At 36.8% G+C, this 23,157-nt stretch overlaps 1 protein-coding gene across 1 annotated transcript; it reads left to right on the top strand.

Moving 5' to 3' along the window:
- The first annotated feature begins 3,364 nt into the window (after positions 1-3,364).
- On the top strand, positions 3,365-20,690 carry SDE2 (SDE2 telomere maintenance homolog). Its single transcript, XM_051993411.1, has 7 exons — positions 3,365-3,552; positions 5,640-5,757; positions 6,818-6,929; positions 12,473-12,642; positions 13,560-13,674; positions 15,820-16,249; positions 19,037-20,690. The coding sequence occupies exons 1-7, from the start codon at positions 3,436-3,438 to the stop codon at positions 19,265-19,267; spliced, it is 1,293 nt and encodes a 430-aa protein (XP_051849371.1). The 5' UTR covers positions 3,365-3,435; the 3' UTR covers positions 19,268-20,690.
- Positions 20,691-23,157: the final 2,467 nt, after the last annotated feature.

Below are 23,157 nucleotides of genomic sequence, written 5' to 3'. Positions count from 1 at the left end.
CCATTTACACTATATTTATCTTTTATATAGATAGTTATTTGTAAAGTGATCTTCCTTCTTAAAATGCTTTTTGAGAGTAGACTGTGCTTTTGCTTTTTTCTTGTGTCTCCATCACTTAAAAGTGGTTGGTACACAGTAAAAATTTAATAATTGCTTAATGACTGACCTACAAGATATTTAGGAACTAGAGATACCTGCTTTTTTATCATTACCTATTTGCTTGTTATACATTCACAAAGGAGATAAAACAACATTGGTTAAGGTAAATTGTAGCCATTATTCACTCTTTTTTTCTCATGTCTATCTTCTATGACATTCTTCTGGAGTGGGTGGAGTCTGCTGCGGCCAATCAGTAATCTTTGTAGAATGGCCAGGAATGATATCTCAATCAACCTTCCTCTCTGCTAAGTCTCATTTTTTCCTTCTTCTACTGCTATGTCTTGTATGCCTGGCTACATTATAAGATTTTAGGTAAAGAAGGGATCTTAATCCCATCCTCATTTTACAGAGGAGGAGTTTCTGAGAAAGGAGTGATTTGCCCCAAGGTGACAGATTTGAGATGAATCTTTCTTGCAAGTTATTTCCATTTTGAGGAGGCAGTGTGGAATCGTGGATCAGAAACATTTGGGTTCAAATCTTGTCCCAGATATTTGATAGCATTCTGACTCAAGGCACTTAACCTCTGTGAGACTCAATTTTCTGATCTATAAAATGGGGATAGTAATAGTATATACTTCTCAGTACTATGAGCTTTAAAGACACATAACTGTGAGCCATTACTAGTGACTGTCGAAGTCATCAGTTTACCATGGAGAGCAGAAATCTGGAAAACATTTTCCAAGAAATCTACCCACAAAACAATATCATGGGTGACACAGACTTAGTGCCTGGGTTTTCTTTTTACAGAAGGAAGCCAACAATACTAGTACATAGTATTCTTAATTCCCTGGATAAAAAGTCATGTATGAGTATACTGAGAATACAAGAGAGGCAGCATGGTCAAAGGAGATCTAGCCTTGGAGCTAGAAGTTCTGAGTTCAGGTGTTGCTTCTGACTGTGTGACCCCAGATGAGTGACTCTCAGTGCTTAGGTGATTCTTTAAATTTGTAAGTAGAAGAGGAGATACCAACCTGAGTTGGTAGAGAGAGTTTTTTCATCCCTGAGTTTCCTATACTAAGGAAATCTATAGGGTATTTTTTGGAGTCTACCTTAAAAGTTCGCAAGAATCTACCCTAGTATTAAAGATGATGAATAGTCGGCCAGATGATAGGTCAAAGTAAATGCATCCTCTGAATGGCATAATAGTAACACAACATTTCTTTTATAAACCTGGAAATTGTTCCTACAAAACCAGATAATACTATCAGTGGAAAATGGACATGAACACATAAGAGTATTAACTAGTGCTGAGGCAAACATGTGGTGGTAATATGGCCAAGAGAAGTCACACATCTAACTCTACAGGGCCCAAATATTTTCTCTCCTATTGTTCTCCTCTAATGCTCACTGTGGGCACAGTGCCTCTACTGGGCATGCTGCTCTGCTGGCTCCCTAGGCCTGCTCCTTTTTGCAGCTTAACTCAGCTCCCCAGCTGGACCCTCTCTGGGCCAATTCTCTACTGAGTACATCAGCTTCTATTGGGCCCTACTGAGCAAGCTGCCCCATTGCAAGATGCCATGGCTGATGGGATGGCAAGAGAGGTATAAAAACAACAACAAAATCCTCTCTCGATGGCTGAATTCTTCATAGTTGTGTGATCTTCTCAACATTCAAGAATGTTCAGTTTTCAACTGAAAAATTCATTCTCATGACTGACTTCAGAACCAGCTAACTTAGCTTTTTAAACAAGCTCAGTCCTTCAGTCAGTCAATAGTCATCTCATGTCCTCTTTAAATCTCCAATAAAAGCAAGAACTATAAACATTTCTCTATAAGCAGTTTATTTTTTTAAAAAGAGGGGGGCACTCAGTTTCCTACTCTTTATACTGTTAAATGGAGGGGGAGGGGGTCGGGAAAAAACTTAGCACTTTATTCATCCTCACACATTATTAAAAGGTGCAAAACGATCCACTTGAAATTTGAAAAAACTCCTACCTTTTACTAGGTGCAAATGGTACTACAGAAGTCAGAGAGGCAGAACCGTAAAACCTCATTTTTCTCTGGGAAACCCAACATGAGGACATTCTCTAATTTCATCCCTTCAGGATGCTTCGGACTGTAGGAGAACTACCTCATTCCAAGTAGGAAGCACTACAACAACACAAGGGTTTTTTTTGGTTTGTCGATTTCCTCTTCACCCTTCCTATGTCGTCCTGCTCGAGACCCTCCGTTGCAGTCCTCACTTGGCAAAAGTGAAATGAAGCCGAATACCAGAACTTCAGAGATCCTGAAATTCGGGTATTGCCCACAGTATCTGTGTTTAAGCGATTCTTAGATTTTTTTTTTCCCCATAGATTTGCAGATGTCAAGCATATTTATCAACAGAGACTGCAACTCTCCGGACCAACACGTAGGTGCTCAAAATGGAGGTTAGAAACAAGGTGCTGGCATAGAATCCCATCTGACCTTCCGCTGTGACCCATTTTTAGAAGTGTTCTAAATTTTTCGAAATTTTGGAAACAAATACTCGTGCACATTAAGAGGCCAGCCTGCATTTGGAACCTTTAGCGCAGACTAAATGCGCCACGCAATTCATCCGAGGCGCCCCGCCCCCTTAATAAGTTTAAGGGAGGTTTACGGGAGGATGGCCAACATTTGTCCTCTAAGATGATGGGACTAATAGGAGTGTGAAACTTAAGGCTGTCTATCGGTCAGAAGAGGGAATGAGACAAATGTAAAAGAAGACACAACGATTGCCCGAGGCGGGCCTACGGCCTTCTCCCACCCCTGGCCGTTAGTCCCCACCGTAGCCCAACTGAGCTGAGGCCCCACAGCTCTCCTTCGGCCTTAGTGCCCGCCTCCCTACAACAAAGCACTGGATTGGTTGCGAGAACGCACGTGACCACAAGGCAGGGCTCCACTACTCGCTCACTAATCGTAGACAAACAAGCCACCTGAAGAAACGCGTACAAGAGCCAGAACCGGCCTCGGCCCTTATATAGAGCGAGTCCCCGAGCACCGCCCTAGCAACCACCCCTTAGCAACGCCTCGCCCTGGTTCCTGGCTCTCTTATCGGCCTCCGCCAGATTTTTCCTGTTCCGCGCCTGAGCTTCAGCTCGGCTCGGCTCACGTGACTCCCCTCTAGGGAGAAGAGAGAAAGGAAGGGGAGTGGGGGAGGAAAGAAACGGTTGGAAGGGCGGAGCGAGGCTTTGCGGGGGTGGGGGTGGGGGCGGGAAAGTAGGTGGGCCGTGGCGGGAAAGGAGGGCCCTTTTAGGTGTCATCAGGACGCGCCAGACGCGGTTGCCGCGTCGCGCTTAAGATTGCCCGGCTCGAGAAAATGGCGGCCGAACAGCCGGTATTAGTCCGGGGCCCCGGCCCCGAGTGTTGGACAGTGCCGTGGTCTTCGGCCCGAGGTTCAGTACGGGACTTCATCCGCTCCCACTGCCGGCATAGGGTAAGGGGCGTGACCGCCTATCGCTAGGGAAAAGAGGGGGGGGATGCGAGCGGCATAGGTCCTGCCAGGGGTTCCTCACCCAGACGGTGCCGAGCCGGGCGGGCCCTGCTAGGCCGGATTGTCCAGGGGACTGTCTCGCTTCTGTCTGCTCGGCGCCCAGTCTTTCCAGGCGCAGGTATCCCCCTGGCCGCAGCCGCCGGGAGGGACCTAGTCCTGGTGTGGGACCTAGTCCTGGTGTGGGACTGCGTTTGTGGGAACTTTTCTGGCTCTGGTTTCTTTCTTACACATTAAACGCTAAACCCACAGTAGTGAAGGAACCCTGGAAGCCTTGGACCACTTCCACGTGGAAGAAAGGTTTGTCTGCACACCATTGCGTTTCTCAGCTTGCCCTTTATCTTCCCAAACCTAATCCGATCCTGTACAGACCGGCGCCAGGCACCGTCTGAGTTAATATTTCTGACAGAGCTAACTCTTATTCCTTTGTGCAGATGGGGGTCTGGGGAAGGCAGCGAGCTCGGTGTTTCACAGCAAAAATCCAAATCACGGCTTATAAAAAACGGGTTCTAGTGTTTCAGAATCCCCGCGGAGATGAAAGATTTTACAGAACTTTAAAGTTGTCTGGGAGAGAGTATAGTCCGAGAGGGAGGGCTCGCTGGCACCGGAGCACCTGGGTGCAAGTCCCAACTCTGAGAACAGAATTAGCGTGTTCGAGCAACAGCAGAAAAGGAGACTCGCGGGGGAGTGTTTGTTGTGAAATTGCTAATGGGGTAGGAAGTCAGCAAGTGTTTATTCAGTGTGTGCTAGGCATTGCGCTAAGCCCTTGGGTACAAGGGAAGGCAAACGTACTTCCTGCCCTCCAAGACATGGTGCGCAAACAACTATGGACCAACCTGATATGGACAGGATAAATTGGAGATAAATAATCCACAAAAGCATGGCCTAGTCTTTAGACTGGGAAAGACTTCTTAAAGAAAGTAGGATGAAACCAAGAGGAACCGAAAAATGACTGGAATCAGAAAATGGTTTTATTGTTCAAAGAAGGGCACAGACACCAGTCACTGGGAGTGTGGAGGGGAATAAGGGACAAAACAACGGAACAGCTAGGAAAAGACCAGATTGTGAAGCCGTTTAAAAACCGAAGCGTTTTATAATTGATCCTGAGGGCAATAAGGAGATTGACTTGGAAAAGGAGTCTGGGGTGGTGACAAGATCAGCTTGACAGTTTACTAAGAGGTAGATCTGGGTGGGAAGAGCCAAGTAGAAGGCTATTCGGATAGTCCAGGTGTGAGGTGATGAGAAACTTTTTGTGCCTTTTTTTACCCTACACTTTATCACTGGAACATATTAAATTGTTAGTCTGTCAGGTGAAGCTAATCTGGTGCTTTAAGGAACCAGGGCTATTGCACACTAGGCAGTTAGCAGAGCCAGCTGATGTTTTAAAAAAAAAAAAAAAGAGCAGCAAAAGTGTTAATCCAAGGCAATCTTCCTTTTCCATCTCATTTTCCCACATCTCGGACTTCATATTGCCTTTTGGTGATTTGTTTTCCTCCTCTTAAAGGTTCTCCTTTATAATTCATTTTAGCTTGATTTCACTGGTATAAAAATATTTTATGGAAATAACTGTGTAATTTGATTTTGGCCCTAAAACTTCTTAGTATGGCCAAGCCAGATGCTGTGCTACACAGAAGGTAGCAGTTTTATAACTGGAAGGGGTATGAATCTTTTAAAATATGCTCCAAGAATCTTAGTTGAAGTATGCCTATGATCCAATATTTATAATGTCTTTCTTTTGCATTTTTTGTTTTTACATTCATATGCTCATTTTAATTGCCAACAAAAAAGGATACAAAATAAACTAATATCTTACATAAAACCCTTAGTATGTGACAATATGAAGCCAACAAATGATTTGATTTGTGTCACCTTCTAAGTCCACCTGAAACTAGGCTGCAATTGACTTTGTATATATTGTCAGTATATATACAGTTACAGTTTTCCTGATCTTATTTGCATTCATTTTAAAGGATGTTTGGTATTTTTTAAAGGACTTTTTATTGTATCTAAATTGTTATCTTTATTGTATCTAGGGTATTCCAGTGGATTGCTTTTATGTAAAATGTAATGGACAGTTAATTAATACTGAAGATGTGGTTCAATATGGAGCAGTTTATAGTCTGGAACCCAGACTCTGTGGAGGAAAAGGAGGTAACTAATGTTTGCTATTACCAATGGGAGTGATGTATCTGGATATTATGTACTTATTATTTTTGTTCCCATTTAAATATTTTCCCTTTCCTTAATTTCTAAAAGGAATAACTTCTTCCTTAGCATTCTGATAATTATTGCTCTTTGAAAGTTTTGCTATTAGGAATTGAAGAGAAGTAATTGATTGCTCTTAAAAGGAAGAATATTTTCATAATATTTCTGCTCTTACCAGTTTTTTACTTAGTTACTAGAATTCCTGGACTGGAAATGAAAGTGAAGCAGAGTCAGCAGAAAGATTATGTTTATGGTTTCACTTTGCAGGAATAATTTGTCTACAGTAAAATATTTGATATGTGATGGGGGAATAAATTAGGGAAGTGAACACTGTGTGTAAATGCTTCTTAGGATTTCTCTAGATATAATATACCACATCTCTTTGGCTCTTAAGAAATAGCAACTTTAGGTATTTGACTACTTTGAATCCTATAGGGGAACTCATTAAACTAACTAGTTATAGCTTAAAATTAATTTGTTTTAGGTACTCTGCCATCTCCTACCAAATGATTTCCAAAGCTATTCATTTTAGAACCCTTGGCTTGGCTGCCTGTGCTTTTGGACTATCTTAGCTGAATATAGGGGCTTTTGTTGGGAGAAAGTATTCTTTCCCTAACAAAAGAGAACCTAGAAAAGGGGAAAAAAAAAGATTTAATTGGAAAAAGTAGCTTGCAAATCTTTTTCTGTATATTGCTTAGTATGGTCAGAAGCTTAATTTGTTTTGCAAAAATTTCAAGATCATCTTTAATCTTTAGATTTGTTAGTGGTGCAACTTTTCATACAGTTAAAATGCTTTATAGTCCTTAGATAAAACTGCATATAGTGTATTATCATTTTTTTAATGAGCTTTTCTCTCCCCTTCCCCCAAGTTGATTTAAAACTTACAGATAGTGTTATAAGATCTAGCTAGCACTATCAAAATTTACCAACTTAGAAATTAAAAAAAAAATCAAATCTATATTTATTAGGCAGTTCTTCATTTGAAATTTTATCATATTTTCCTCAGGTTTTGGATCTATGCTTCGAGCACTTGGTGCTCAGATTGAAAAGACAACTAATCGAGAAGCATGTCGAGATCTCAGCGGAAGGAGACTTAGAGATGTCAACCATGAAAAGGCGTAAGATAACTTTTTTAAAGCTACTTAAAAACTACAGTCTTATATTTAACTATAAAGATAAAAAATGTAAACTTTGAATGTTTCCCCTCAAATTTATGGCTTCATAGATATTTGGAAGAGATCTTTAGAGGTCATATAGTTCAGTCCCTTTATTTGACAGATGAGGAAACTGAGTGCTAGAAAGGGAAAGTGATATGCCTAAAACCACACCGATGTATTAGGGGAATTCCTGGAATTTAATGAATCCCAGCTAGTGTTCTTTTCAGTGAACCACAGTGCTTTCTCAGGAGTTTATTTGCATACATAATTATACAATTATCTTGCTGCACAAGAAAAATCAGATCAAAAAGGAAAAAAAAAATTGAGAGAAAATAAAATGCAACCAAACCACAACAAAAAAAAAAAAAGTGAAAATACTTTGTTGTGATCTATAATCAATTCCCACACCCCTCTCTCTTCTTGTAGATGGTTCTCTTCATCACAAGATCATTGGAACTGACTTGAATCATCTTATTGTTGAAAAGAGCCACATCCATCAGAATTGATCATTGTGTAACCTTGTTGTTGCCATGCACAATGATCTCCTGGTTCTGCTCATTTTATTTAGCATCACTTCCTGAAATCTTTCCAGGCCTCTTTGAAATCATCCTGCCGATCATTTCTTATGGAACAATAATATTCCATAATGTTCATATACCATAACTTATTCAGCTATTCCCCAACTGATGGGCATTCATTCAGTTTTCCATGAAAAAAACTTTTTTTATTGCTTTGATCAGAATGAATACTGTGTCTCCCACATTATAGATGAGAATTATAACACTAAGTCACCATAATCATAAGATTAAAAGTATTCTTTTACTTTTACTAAGTACCCATAGCAAGCATTTGGAAAATGAATAGATGCCCATCATTTGGGGAATAGTTGGAACAGGTTGTGGTATATGAAGACAAAGGAATATTATTGTTCTATAAAAAATGATGAACGAGCTGATTTTAGAAAGGCCTGAAAAGATTTATACAAACTGATGCTAAGTGAAATAAGCAGAACCAGGAAAATGCTATCTATACCCAGAAAAAGAACTAAGGAGACTGAATGTAAATCAGCACATGCTATAGGTTCACATGTTTTTTCTGCTTTTTTAACTCTTCTGTGGGGTTTTTTTTTTTGTTGTTATTCTGATTTTTCTCTCCCAACATGATTCATAAAGCAATGTGTATTAAAAATAAATTTTAAAAAATCAACTTCAAAAAAAAAAAGTGTATCTAGCATTAAATGTGAGACGATTGTGTTTCTAGAAAGACATCCCCTAATAGTGTACAGTTCAGAAAATTCTGTTTTCTTTGATTTTTTCTGAACCTGAAAAACTAGGTTGGAATTCATATTGAGTCCATTGTGAAAGACACTTTTAGCTGGTCTATTGTGTATAACAGGATACTTTTTTACAGAATTTGAAGATCCTAAAGGATTAAAAACAATAAACTTTCCCTGGAAACTGTACCCTGTTAGTAGTTACATAATCTGTATTTTACTTGGAGAAGGATACCTAAAAGACTAGCACACTTAAGGTTTTCCTTAAGGTATCTCAGAATCTTAAACAGTCTTGCAGGTCACTGACAAAAAGATCAGTGTGGAATCTTCTATCTACATTTGCATCTTGCCTTTATAATTCAAGCAAGGAGCATTGTTAACCTGAGCTAACAATGAAAGGTATTCTTGGAAGCATACCTTTATTAACTTACTCAAGTACTCAAATGGATCTATGTTCTCATCAATTTGATAGTTCATGACAGTGCTGAAGATTGAACTTGTTTGTGTCTGAAGTTAAGCACAGGGAGTCCACACAAGATGCTGATGACTTCATTCACTTTTACTGTTTTGAGGAAACCAGTAGCTGTCTGTCACCTGACAGCTCTTGCCCTTGCCCATAATCAGCCCATATCTCTTTATTACACATTTCTTAGATATCTTTTATCCTTGTTCTTCAAAGTTCTTTGCTTATTGGTTAGATATATTAAAGTCTGCCAAAACCAACTCCATTGCACTTTGTGTGACATTGATTCTTAGTTGTTAGGCAGTGATGGTTCACATCTTGAAAAAATGTTGGGTTTTGAATGACTTTGCTTTCATGAGAAGCTTGGGGTCTGTAGAAAAGCTTTACAATTTGCTAAAAGCAATCTAATCACCTCTCCTTTTCAATTCTTGGCCTAGTTCAGTGCCCATTTGTACTGTATGTTCCATATTTTCTTATTGTTTGATAGGCTCTATAGCAATTATTTCTCAACTTTTTGTCATAGACATAAAATGATGAAATCACAGATTCCCTTTGGCAGTCTGGTGAAGCTTATGAGTTTCTTAAAATAACTTTTAAAATGTGTGAAATAAAACTCATAGATTCATAAAAGAAACCAATTAAATTGAAACTAAGTTATCAAAATATTTAAAAACCAAGTTCATGTTTCCCAAGTTAGGGACCCCTCCTCTACAACACACTTGATAAGGGAACATCCTGCTTCAAAGAAAGCTCTCTAGTAATGAGACCCTCTGAGATAATCCATTCATTTTTGGCCTGTTAGGAAGTGTTTCTTTATATTAAACAAAAAGATACCTCTACACCTCCCACTGTTTGCCCCTAATTCTGCCCTCTAGGGCCATGTAACAGAGATGTCAAACAGTTACGCCCCTGGAATCAGACTATAAATGGAAAATATTAAACAAAATAGAAACAGAATTAATGTTAATATAAGGTTTTCTAAGTCAATATGCACCTTAAGAGATCCTTATATACTATTTGAGTTTGATGCCATTGAATTATGTAATTGACAGATCCCATGCATTGCCTGAGTATTCTCTGTTTTTTCCTAAACATTTTTGATTCTTTCAGTTGGTTTTCATATAGCATGAACATGAGACCTGTTATCTTCCCAGTTGTTCTCCTCTGAATACTTTTCTTTTTTACTAATTTTCTTCCTGAAATGTGGCCAAAACCAAATACAATTCTCCAAATATGGTCTGACTAGGGCAGAGTAATATAGGACCATCACCTTGTTATTCTTGGAAGCTCCATCTCTCTTACTATAGCTCAAAGTTACATTTTTTTCTGTTATCATTTTGCTAACTTATACTGAGCCTATGATTCACTAGCTCCCCAAAATGGCCAATTTATGTTTATTATTAACCGTCCACTATGTGCCGGATACTATTCTAAATGTTGGGAATACAAAGACCAAAAAGGTCATCACTTCTAGAAGCTTGTGGTCTAAAGGAAAGACAATATGAAAACTACTGTGTACAAACATAGAAGTTATATACAGGATAATTTGTAGATGATCAGTCTACAAGTTTGATGGGGTAAGCCCCTGGCATTAATGGGGATGAGGAAAGACAACTTGTAGGAGGAGGAATTTTAGTTGAGGAACAAAGGAAGCTAGGAGGCAAAGATGAATATTCTAGGGGTGGGGGAAAGACAATGAAAATGACCTTTATCTCAAAATAGAGCATTGTGTTGAGGAACAGCAAGGAGACCATTGTCACTGGATTGCAAATCAAAGATGAATTAAGTTTTAAGAAGTCTGGGAAGGTCAGAAGACGCCAAGTTATGAAGGGGTTTCACTATCCGAGAATGTTATATGGGATCCTGGAGATGAGAGACTGAAGCTGGGTAGAGGGATGATGTGATCAGGGCTATGTTAGGAAGCTCAGTTTGGCAACTGAGTGGTGAGAAACTGGAGAAATAAGCTGTTACATTGATCTAGGAAAGAGGTGATGTGTCATAGGGGTGGCAGTGTCAGGAGGGAGAAGAGAATAGAACAAGAATTTATGTAGTTCCTCCTCTATGCCAGGCTCTAGAATATGTGCTTTTTACAAGTATCATTTCATCTGATTCTCACAACAGCCCTGAAAGGTAGGTGTTATTATTTTTATTATCTCCATTTTACAGTTAAAGAAACTGAGGCTAAGTGAGTTGAAGAGTCACCATAATTTGGATTGAGTAGAAAATATGGATCTTAAAGAGATTTATACCTGATTTGGTGTGTATAGTAAAGACCAACTAGATTTGCCCAGAAAAACTATATGCTGCCAGCAAAAAGCCACAACTAGATCACAGATAAAAGGAGGAGAAAGGAGAGGGATAACCTGACATCTATTTTTGACAACATATAACATCCTGACAAGATATGATCATCTCTGTACCTGTCCTTCTAAGGAGGTGGCAAAAATAGAGACCACCTATTAGAGATGTTAGAAAGGTAAGATTAACATGCCTTGGCAAAGAATTTGGTATGAAAGGTAAGAGAGAGTGAGGCATTAAGGATGACATCTAGGTTTGAAGTCTGCATAACTGCCACCTTTAACACAGCAGTGGAAAAGTTCAGAAGAGGAGAATATTTGATGATAAAACCGGTTTTTTTTTTTTTTTTTTTTTTTAGAAACTATTTGGGATAATTGTATTTTCATTAAGGATTTCCTAGATAATCATTTTTAAATTATTAAAGCTTTTTATTTTTAAAACACGCATGGATAAATTTTCAACATTAACCTTTGCAAAACCTTGTGTTCCAATTCCCCTCCCCCCTTCCCTCCACTCTCTCCCCTAGATGGTAAGTAATCCAATATATGTTAAACATGGTAAAAATATATGTTAAATCCAATATATGCATACATGTTTATACATTTATCATGTTGCACAAGAAAAATCAGATCAAAAAGGAAAAAAAATAAGAAAATAAAATGCAAGCAAACAACAAGAGTGAAAATGCTATGTTGTGATCCAAGCTCAGTTCCCACACAACTCTCTCTGGGTGTAGATGGCTCTCTCTTCAATCACAAGATCACTGGAACTGGTCTGAATTTTCTCATTGTTGTAAAGAGCCACGTCCATCAGAATTGATCATCATATAATCTTCCCATTGCTGTGTACAATGATCTCCTGGTTCTGTTCATTTCACTTTGCATCAGTCTAGATAATCTTTAAATCATTTCCTTAGGTATTTTGTAGAGAGGAGCAAGTAAGCATATGGATTGGTAGTTGATGGCTTCAGTTCTTATTTTTGTGGGGTAATTATAGCATCTACAATTTTTTGTTTTTTTTCTACTCAATCCAAATTATGGTGGCTCTTCAAATGCTGCCTTTATGGTAGAGAACTTTAATATTTGTACAGGCACACCTTCAAACTCCTTCAATCCTATGACCCCTCCTCCCTCTAGCCACATAGAAATGGCAATATTTCAAATCTTACTTGGCCCACCAGTATCTAATGGGAACTCTGATGATCCTTTGTCTGACCGTAACTTCCTTCTCTCTCTTTTCTCCTTCTGCCTCTTCCTTCCCCTTCCTAGACCTGCCCTTCTCCACTCCTCCAGGCAGAGTTTCTAGCTTTAGGACTTTCTCAGGCCTGACTTGAATTCTCTGCCTTCAGCCTCAGCCCCTTAGTCATTTTAATTCTCTACACTCTTTTCTGGAATTCCCCCACCCCTTGTCCCATTGCTACTTATCCTTTGTCATATAAGCAAGTTGCGCTTGTTGACTTTCCCCCTCCAGAATGGCTGAATGGGTAAAGCAGCAAGCTGAGCGAGAAGCAGAAAAGGAGCAGAGGCGCCTAGAGAGGCTGCAGCGGAAACTGGTAGAGCCCAAGCATCATTTTGCCAGTCCTGACTACCAGCAGCAGTGTCATGAGATGGCTGAGCGCTTGGAGGACTCAGTCCTCAAAGGTGAGAGTGGGAGCACCAGTCCAAGAGCTGTCCCAAACTTTGAGGGAGGGGGCTGTTTTTTCCAGGCTTGGGATTTCATCCAGACTTCTGTACTTTAGAGTCTTAGAGTTAATGACCTTACCTGCAGGCTGCGTCCATCAGATTTGTGGGAAACCAAGTCTTCTTGGCTCCAAGATCAACTGTTTACCCATCCTTCTATCCCAGCCCTTTTTAGGTATTTTAGTTCCAGTTTAGACTCTTCTCTGTTTGCTGACTTCTCTCCTTTCCTTCAAGGCCCAAATAAAGTAGCATTTCCCTGTCCAAGGTGAAAGTTACCTTTTTTTCCTTTTAAATAGTTCATCACCTCTTATTTAGACCCCTAGTTGTCAAACTTTTGGCTTGCCTGAAAAGCTTGAGAGCCTTTTCTCCATCCCACCACCAGATTAAAATGGAATTGAGAAATGTTTAATAAAATGGGGAAAAAAGACAACATGACCTAAACAATACTTTCAGAAAATCTTTATCTGAAATTAATACCACCATTCAATTTTTTTTCCTTTTTCTTTTTTTCCACTTAAGTCTGCTTTGAGAGCAAGGACTGTATCAAACTTTTTTCATGTCTTCAGTGTGAAACATATGCCTTATAAGCGAAATTTAGGGATAACTACATGGTGCAATGGGGAGGGCACAAGTCCTGAAGTCAGGAAGACCTGAGTTCAAGTCCAACCTCACATATTTAACACTTACTAGCTGTGTGACCCTGGGCAAGTCACTTAACCCTAATTGCCTCAGCAAACAAAAAAGTGAAACTTAATAATAAGGTACATAATACATATTTTAATTACATGTATTGAAGTCTGCGTAACTGGTACTTCTTATAGACATCTTTCATAAATTCTCTAGATTGGAAAAACTAAATTGTTCAATTTTCTGGTCAGGTATGCAGGCTGCCTCCAGCAAAATGGTGTCACCTGAGATTAGTGACAATAGGAAACGACCTAATGAACCTGATAAAAGTGGTGGAATCAAATCAAGGAAAAGGAAATGCTTCTGGTAAGTTATATAATACTAGTTGCACATTACAGTATTTGAATTATTGGCCAAATGACTGAAAAACCACCTGTTAGCTCTATGTAAAAATTTTTATATGATAATGAAATGGGTACTCAAAAAGAGTAAAATGGAAGAGACTGGAATTTAGAATCAAACTACTTTAGTTTACATTCTGGCACTCATTCTTCCTATATCTGTGACTTGAAGTTAAATCATTTTTCCCTGCATTTCAGTTTCCTTAATAATATTATGGAGAAGTTATATTAGGTGATCTCCTAGTTCTGAATTCTAGAAATCTTTCCAGAGCTGTATACAGCCTTTAAATTGAAATACTTAACTACTTTGGTTAATTTAATAGTAATGGCTGAAATAATACTGCTGTTAAAGACTGCTACAGAAATAGAATCAATAAAGTTTTTTTTCTTATAACCAGGGTGAAAAAATCAATGAAGTGAAAATATATTCATTTTCAGGGCTTTTTGGCTTATGGGCTTATATTTATACACTGTCCAGTAGATAAAATTATTTGTTTTGTGTGATTTTTTTTGTGTTAGCCTACTTTTGCTTTTCCTTTTTTAATTTTTTTTTTTTTTTTTTTGGCCATTATTCAGTTAAAAAAAGTCCCCGAGAAATGGTTCCACAATATGACAAGTTATTTTCTAAGAAAAAAATCTTATTATGATAATCATTTGAATAAATGCTCCAAATCACTAATAGTTAGAGAATTGTGAAGTATAACTCTTTGAAGGTTAAACTTAGACCCTTCAGATTAGTAAAATTGACAGAAACAGAAAATGACATATTGGAGGAGCTATCAAATGTTGGAAAACAGATACATTATTGTACTGTTGCTGCTGTGAATTTGTCCAGCTAATTTAGAATTATGCCCCCAAAGTAAATTTCATTCCTTTTGACCCATTGAAAACACTATTAAGCCTTTATACCAAAGGGATAAAACAAAGAGAAAAAGAATTCTTAAAGCTGTTTATGGCAGCTCTTTTTTGGGTGGCTAAGAGCTGAAAACTAAAAGAATGCTTATCAATTACAGAATGACTGAAATGGAATACTATTATCCTATAAAAAATGATGGTTTCAGAGAAAGCTGAGTCTAGTATGAATTGATATAAAATGAAGTGATTAGAACTAAGAGAATAATATAACAACACTGTAAAGAAATACAGCTTTAAAAGATTGATGAATGCAGTGGTTAACCACAGTTCCAGGGGACTCATGATGAAAATGTTCCTGACAGACTCAGAGTGTAAATTGAGGCATGTATTTTGGGAATGTGACCAAGGCAAGAATTTATTTTGCATGGGTTACATATATTTCTTACAAGACTTTTTTCCTATTCTTTTTTTTTTTTTTCTAATGAAGGAAAGAAAAAGCAAGAAGAAGAAAAATGGATTTTAAAAATTAAAAATTTTTGGTATCTCTTTAATTACTTGTGGCTTTATCCCGTTTCTCAAGATTGAGATTAACAAATAGCAATGTGCTGGGATAATCAGCTGTAAATGCTATTTACATTCTTGCTATTCTCAGCAGTATGATCCACAACTAATTTGAAGGACTTATATAAAATCCTGTCCATATCCAGAGAAGGAACTGATTGTGTCTGAATACAGATTGAAGTATTCTCTCTGTCTTTCTTTTCTCTCTGAAAGTTTTTGTTTGTTTGTTTTGTTTTGTTTGTTTTTTATAGTGGGAGATCTATATTTTCTTTCATAACATAACTTATGAAAATGTTTTGCATAACTTCACATGTAGTTTCTTAAGGGGAGATGAGGGTAGGGATAGGGGAGAGAATCTGCAACTCAAAAGTTTTAAAAACAAATGTAAAAATATTGTTTTAAATGTAACTGGGGGGAATATTAATACATTTAGAAGAGTTAAAAAAAAGATTGAGATAGTTTTAGAATAAAAACTTGGATAAAATATAATTTATTAAAATTAAAGATTCATTAAGAAAGGTACTTTCTAGTCTCTGAATCTTTTATACCATTGTGTATACTACATCCTTAAATTTTTCTTACTTTTGCTAGTTAGGCTCTTTTTTGATCATGCTGAGCCTTTCTCCTGGACAAATAAATAGCACCATCTTTCAAAACCATGTAGATTTAAAGTATATTGTTTATTTTCTGATAGGATGGGCATGGAAGGCTTGGAGGATGCTGGAAGTTCAGATGATGGGGACAGTGAAGAAGTCCCCAGCACTTCAGGAATGAGCTTCCATTCACCCAATGGCTATACTGAGAATGCTGACAAAGCAGAAGAATTTTCCATGAGTTGTAAGGATTCCTTAGGTGTGAGTGTATCAGAAAAGCTACAGGTGCCCACCAACCTCTCTGACACTGTTGCCCCAGCTGAAGTGTGTGGGGATGGGAGCAGGATGCCCACCGAAGAGATGGAAGTAAAAAGAGAAATGAATGTAGAGAAGAAACCATTTGTAGCAGAGAGGGAAGGAGAAACAAATACAGCACAGGACAACAGAGGAGAAGGAAACAAAAGAGCAAGTGAAGAAGACCCAGAAAGAATGCCGCTTGATAAACTCGAGGGAAGCCCAACAGGAAACAAAGTAAGACATATTCTTAAGCATAGTTTCTTTAGAAATCTATTTTCTTCTCATATTTATGGAAATAAGAAACATGACTGTTTAATGTATTTTTTTGGTCATTTTTAGTCATTAGTCACTTAGTGAAAAGGCTCTCTGGCTCCGGCCTTTTATTTAGTGATCAAGTTCCTATGCTTCAGTTATTTCTGTAAGTCTTCCATTAGGAGCTGCTGGAAATTTATGACCACTAGATGGTGCCAGTGTATTGGATAGTGAATGTCTCATCTTAACAACACAGTAGTGATTCCTTCTTTCCTCTAGCGTATAAAATACAGTTTGAATATGTAAAAAGGCTTTCAGGGGAAGAGAGCCCACTTTTTGAATGAGTGGTCATCCAAACTTTAGAGACTCCGCATTCTATCATAATTTTAATAACATAATTTTCATTTTGTATTGTTCAGAATTGGTTTCCAAAGTATGCTCTCAGTTGTCTTACTTGGATAGATTTTAGGAAGATCATATTTAGATTTAACAGGTCTCAGGATAAAATCTGAAACAGTAGTATAATTTCTTTGATTTTTTTTTTTTTTTACATAATTACATTGCATCATTGATTTTATACATCAACAGCTTGAACAACTCTGAGATACCACCTCACACCTTTCAATTTGGCTAAAATGACAGGAAAAGATAATGAAGAATGTTGGAGGAGGTGTGGGAAAACTGGGACACTGATACATTGTTGGTGAAGTAGAAAACTGATCCAACCATTCTGGAGAGCAATTTGGAACTATGCCCAAGGGGCTGTAAAACTGCATACTCTTTGATCTAGCAGTATGTCTAATGGGCTTGTATCCCAAAAAAAGAGATTTTAAAGGAGAGAAAGGAACCACATGTGCAAAAGTGTTTGTAGCAGCCTTTATTGTAGTGGCTAGAAACTGGAAACTGAGTGGATGCCCATCAGTGAATGTCATGGAATATTATTGTTCTGTACAATAAAGAGCAGACTGATTTCAGAAGGGCCGGGAGATTTACATGAACTGATGCTGAGTGAGGTGAGTAGGACCAGGAGAACATTGTACACGGCAACAAAATTGTGTGATGATCAACTGTGATGGACTTGGCTCTTTTCAACAATGTGGTGATTCAAGACAATTCCAATAGGTTTGGGATGGATAGTGCCAATCTCATTCAGAAAGAGAACTGTGGATCAAAACAATGTTTTCACCTTTTTGTTTTTCCTTCATAACAAATATGTAAATATGTTTAAAGGAATTGCAAATATTTAATGTAACTGGGGGAGGAAGGAGGGAAGGAGAAAAATTTAGAACACTAAGTTTTACAAAAATGAATGTTGAAAACTATAGCATAGATTTGGAAAAATATTGGAAGAAAATCAACTTGTATTCAAGATGTCACCTGTAGTTTTCTACAATTTACTTGAGCATTGTTAGTGGAATTTTGTCACAAAGAATAAAACTGGCTTTAGTCACTCTAGGGCAGTTTTACTTGCCCCTTCTTGAATTCTCAGTTATTTGTAGGTAAAGCTAAGGGCATGCTCCAACCTCATGGAATGTTTACTTTCTCCTGGTAAATGGGAAGTTCTCTTTTCATCATTAGTTATTAAAAAAACCCTTTCTCTGCTCTTCCAAAGGCTATTTCATATTTATCATTCCTGGTATCTATTGAACTCATTTCATCTGTAATCTCTTCTAAATAAGTCTTATCTATTGCAATAACAGCAACAAAAAAGTGATTTGTAGGCAAGAATATTCTCATTTCTCCATCCCACCATTTTGGAGTATCACAACTGGTTAGTTAATATATAAGGGAGTTTATTCCTTACATTAAGAAAAGCTCTGTCCTGGTAACTATCCTGACTCCTTACTTTGCCAATGGCATTCCAAGCATGATGTAGTAACTTTTTTTATTTACTGTATTATCTTGGGAAATATGGGGAAAAAAACTTTATCCTCTCAAAATAACTTAAGAGGAAACATTCTTGTTCAGAGTTAACACTTCTAAGAGAAAAAAATCTTAGCTTACCTGCCACATTAAAAATATTTTGTTTTGATTAAGTTAATAATGTAGTTAGAATAAGTGACAAATTACTAGAGTTAATGAGTTCATACTGGCAGTTTCATTGAGATACCACTTTTAGATGATAACAGTGATGAGGCATTTTTAAAGTATTTTTAATGGATGAAAGGGGAGAAGAGATTGAGCTAAGTGATCTTACATATTTTAAGTATGATTCTATTAGCCAGTTTTTCAAATACTATTTTATTTTTCCAAATACATACAAAGATAGTACGTATTCATCTTTGCAAAAAAACTTTTATGTTCCAAATTTTTCTCCCTCCTTCACTTACCATTTCCCACCCCAAGACAGCAAGCAATCTGATATAGGTTAAACATATGCAGTTCTTCTAATCATACTTCCATATTTGTCATGCTGTGCAAAAGGGTTTTAAAAGCCACAAAAAAAAGCCAACAACAGGTGAAAATATTATGCTTTGATTGACTTTCAGCCTCCAGAGTTTCCCCTCTTTCTTTTTCTGTTTCTCTCAGAAGATGGCCCTTTTACATCTCAAGTTTGACAGTTTTAAAAGTGAAAAGTGGTGCTTATTTTGGGGCCTAGGTTATAAAAGATCTTTAGTCTTAATTGTTGATAATAGCTGTTGAAAATTCTTATCAGTGAATGCTTTTTGGGAGAAAACATATTAATATAATTTCCAATAGTATTTTGTAGTTGAGAAAAATCTATTTTCATGGCTTATATTTTCTCTTTTTTTTTTCTGTTTCTTTTAGGATGATGTTCAGGAACCCATAAACCTTCTGGCATTCAGCTCAGTTGAAGAAATGGAAATGTTGGGTTTGGATAAACTTAAATTGGAATTAATAGCACTCGGACTTAAGTGTGGAGGCACTTTACAGGAAAGAGCAGCAAGACTCTTCTCTGTCAGAGGACTAGCAAAGGAACAGATAGACCCTAGCTTATTTGCCAAACCCGCTAAAGGGAAGAAGAAAAAAATCCCATAGACACTCATTTCTTTTTTATACCTGAAGGTTTTTTCTCTGAAAATGGTAACCTCTGTCGCTGTTTCTGCAATTATTTTTGTTTGATTAAAACTGAACTTCTAGTGGTTTTGAAATTGACATTGAAAGAGGCATAATTCTAAATTACAATAAAAATGTTTTATAATTGATGAAGAATTTTGTTGTAAATGACATTACAGGTTATGCTTTTAAATCCTCAAAAATAGAAAGTTGCTTTATTTAAAATGTGGATATTATGAAAAATATAGAAATAAAATTATTTTATTAGAAAATAAAGACAGTGAGATGGGCTAGAAATGGTCAAAATGCCAAGTCAAATCAACAGTCATTTATTAAGCTCCTGCTATATGCCAGGCACTGTGCTCCGTGGTAGAAATACAAAGGTAAAAAATGTTCTAAATTGTCACTCAGAAGACGATCTTTTTCCCCAAATAATTTTTCACATTTTTATTTTGTTTTGAGTTCCAAATTTTATCTCTTTTCCCTGAGATCAGTTGTACATCTGCAATTACATAAAACATTTTCATATTTTGTATAAGATTCAAAAAAAGAAAAAACATGAAAGTGCTTCACTCTGTATTCAAACAATATCAGTTTTCTCTCTCTGGAGGCAGACATTGTATTATCATTAGTCCTTTGGGATTGCCTTAGATCATTGTATTGCAAAGAATAGCTAAGTCATTCACAGTTGATTATCACACAGTGTTGCACAATGTTCTTTTTGTTCTGTTCATTTTACCGTGCACTAGTTCATATAAGTCTTTCCAAGTTTTTCTGAAATCATCCTGCTTGTCATTTCTTATAGCACAATAATATTCCAGTACAATCTTAGTTTGTTTAGCCATTCCACAATTGATGGGCATCGCTTCAATTTCCTGTTCTAATCCACCACAAAAAACAAAGAATTGCTATAAATATGTACAATTTTTTTTTTTTAATGTCTTTAGGGTAGGCACAATTTTATAACCCTTTAGGTACTAAATTGCTCTCCAAAATGGTTGAATCTGTTCACAACTTTACCAACAGAAAGAACATAGATGTTACAGTTTTCCCACAACCCCTCCAACTTCCAACATTTTCCTTTTTTGTCTTATTAGTCAATCGTCTGATAGGTATGAGATGGTACCTCAAAATTGTTTTAATTTGCATTTCTCTAATCTCAAGTGATTGAGATTATTTTTTCATATGATTATATGAGTTGATTTATTCATCTGAAAACTGCCTGTTCATATCTTTTTAACCATTTATCAATTGGGTAATGACTTGTATTTTTATAAATTTGTATTAGTTCTCTATATATTTGAGAAATTAAGTCTATCAGAGATATTTGTTGCAAAAATTGTTTCCTTATGTGCTTGTGTTGTTATTTGTGCAAAAACTTTTTATAAAATAATTATCTATTTTACATTTTGTAATGCTGTATTTATTTTGGTCTAAATTCTTTATTATCCATAAATTTGTCTGATTAGTATCACCATTATATGTAAATCATGTATCCATTATGACATCTTAATATGCGGTGTAAGATGTTAAATCTGTACCTAATATCTACCATACTGTTTCCTATTTTCCCAGGTTTTTTTTTTTTAAATAGCTTTTTATTTTTCCAAATACGTGCAAAGATAGTTTTCAATGTTGACCTTTGCAAAACCTTGTATTCTAAATGTTTCTCCCTCTCGTCTCCCCTTCCTCCCTCCTTCCCCCCACTTCCCTCCCTTAGACAGCAAGCATTCTGATATAGTTTAAACGTGTGCGATTCTTCTAAACATTACCATATTTCTTAAGAAAAACCAGATCAAAAGGGGAAGAATGAGACAAACAACAAAAAAGGTGAAAATACTATGATTCAATCAACATTCAGTTTCCATAATTCACTCTATGTGCAGATTGGCATTTTCCATCCCCCGTCTACTGGAATTACCTTGAATCACCTCATTGAAAAGAACCAAGTCTATCACAATTGATCATCACAGAATCTTATTTGTTACTGTGTAAAATGTTCTCCTGGTTCTGCTCACTTCACTCAGCATCAGTTTATATAAATCTCTTTCCAGGTTTTTTGTAATCAGCCTCTTCATTTCTTGTACCATAAGTTATTCAGCCGTCCTCCAACTAATGGTCATCCGCTCAAATTTCCATCCTTGCCACGACAAAAATAACTGCTAAAAATATGTGGATCCTTTTTTTTTTTTTTTTTTTTAATCTCTATGGGATACAGATGCAATAGAAGACACTGCTTTCCCAGCAGTTTTTGTCAAATAACGAGTTTATGGTTCAAAAGCTTGGATCTTTGGATTTATCATACACTAGATTACTATGGTCATTTACTGTAATATAATTTGTAGCTAATCCTAGGATTCTTTTTCCACTCATGACCCTTTTTCATCTAAGAAATTTTTATGTGATTCCAGGTATATAGATATATAAAATAGGTAATTAAACATTCACTATAAATCAAAGAAGTTTATTTTAAAACAATTTTTTGGTATACATATAATTTTATTGTTTATTGAAGACAAAAATAAAATTGCATACTACTGAGATGGATGTCCTTGTTTTTTACATATGTCTTGGCAGATTAAAACCTTTTACTCTTGTCAAATTTTTTGTGACCACTCCCACATTATTAGTGATCCCATATGGAGTTACAACTCACAATTTAAAAAGGTTTAAATATATTCACTTATCCAGTATCCAGATTGTTTTGGTAATTACAGTTTGAGATCTAGATATCATCTACTACTAGATTTCAAACATCTTTCAGAGTTTTTTTGTGTGTGTGTGTGTGTGTGTGTGTGTGTGTGTGTTTTTTAAATTGATTCCCTTGATATCCTTGCTTTTGTTCTTCCAAATGAATTTTATTTTTTCTACCCTTGAGAGTCAGAAGCCCTCTCTTGGAGGCAAGACAAATTCAACTTGGAGCTGTATTGAAGGCTGAAGAAAGCAGAGGCAGAGGCTGAAGGACAAAACCTTTGCATTTGGAGACATTCAGAGGGCTCTAAGCTAACCGGGCTATATTGGAGGCAATAAAACATCTGAACTTTTATCACCTCGCTGCGTTTTGAGAAGAAAAAGATCACATTTTGAGAGAGCAGACTCTAAACCCTGAGGAAACCAAAAACAGACTGTCTCCAGGTGAATTCCCAAAGGAGGAGATCATCTGTTCCTCAGCATAGATGAACCTCATAGAAGAAATTAAAAAGGCTCTCACAAGCGAGCTAGAAGAAAAATGGGAAAAGAAGAGGGAGGTTTGGCAAGAGAGGCTGGAGAAGTCATCCCACTCATTTAAAGACAGAGTGGATAAAGAAATCAAATCCTTGAAAAATAGGTTAGTGAACTGGAAACAGAAAATAGCTCTCTAAAAAATAAAATTGATGAAATGGAAAAAAAATTCCATAGAACAAAAGAACTCAATGGGACAATTAGAAAAAGATATTTAAAAAGTGAGTGAAGAAAATACTTCATTGAAAATTAGAATTGAACAAATGGAATTATGACTCGAGGAGACAAGAAGAATCAGTCAAGCAAATCCAAAAAAATCAAACAATGGAAAAGAATGTGAAATACCTTCTGGGGAAAACAACAGACCTGGAAAACAGATCCAGGAGAGACAACCTGAGAATCATTGGACTCCCAGAAAAGTACGATGAAAAAAAGAGTCTGGACACTATTTTCCAGGAAATTAATAAAAAGAACTGCCCAGAAATCATAGAAACACAGGGTAAAATAGACATTGAAAGAATTCATCGATCCCCTACTGACAGGGATTCTAAAATCAAAACACCAAGAAATATAGTGGCCAAATGCCAGAACCCTCAGACAAAGGAAAAAATACTGCAAGTGGCTAGAAAAACCCAATTCAAGTATCGAGG

This window comes from Antechinus flavipes, chromosome 4, assembly GCF_016432865.1.
Source record: "Antechinus flavipes isolate AdamAnt ecotype Samford, QLD, Australia chromosome 4, AdamAnt_v2, whole genome shotgun sequence".
NCBI lineage: Eukaryota > Metazoa > Chordata > Mammalia > Dasyuromorphia > Dasyuridae > Antechinus > Antechinus flavipes.
This window is presented reverse-complemented; position numbering and strand designations above follow the sequence as displayed.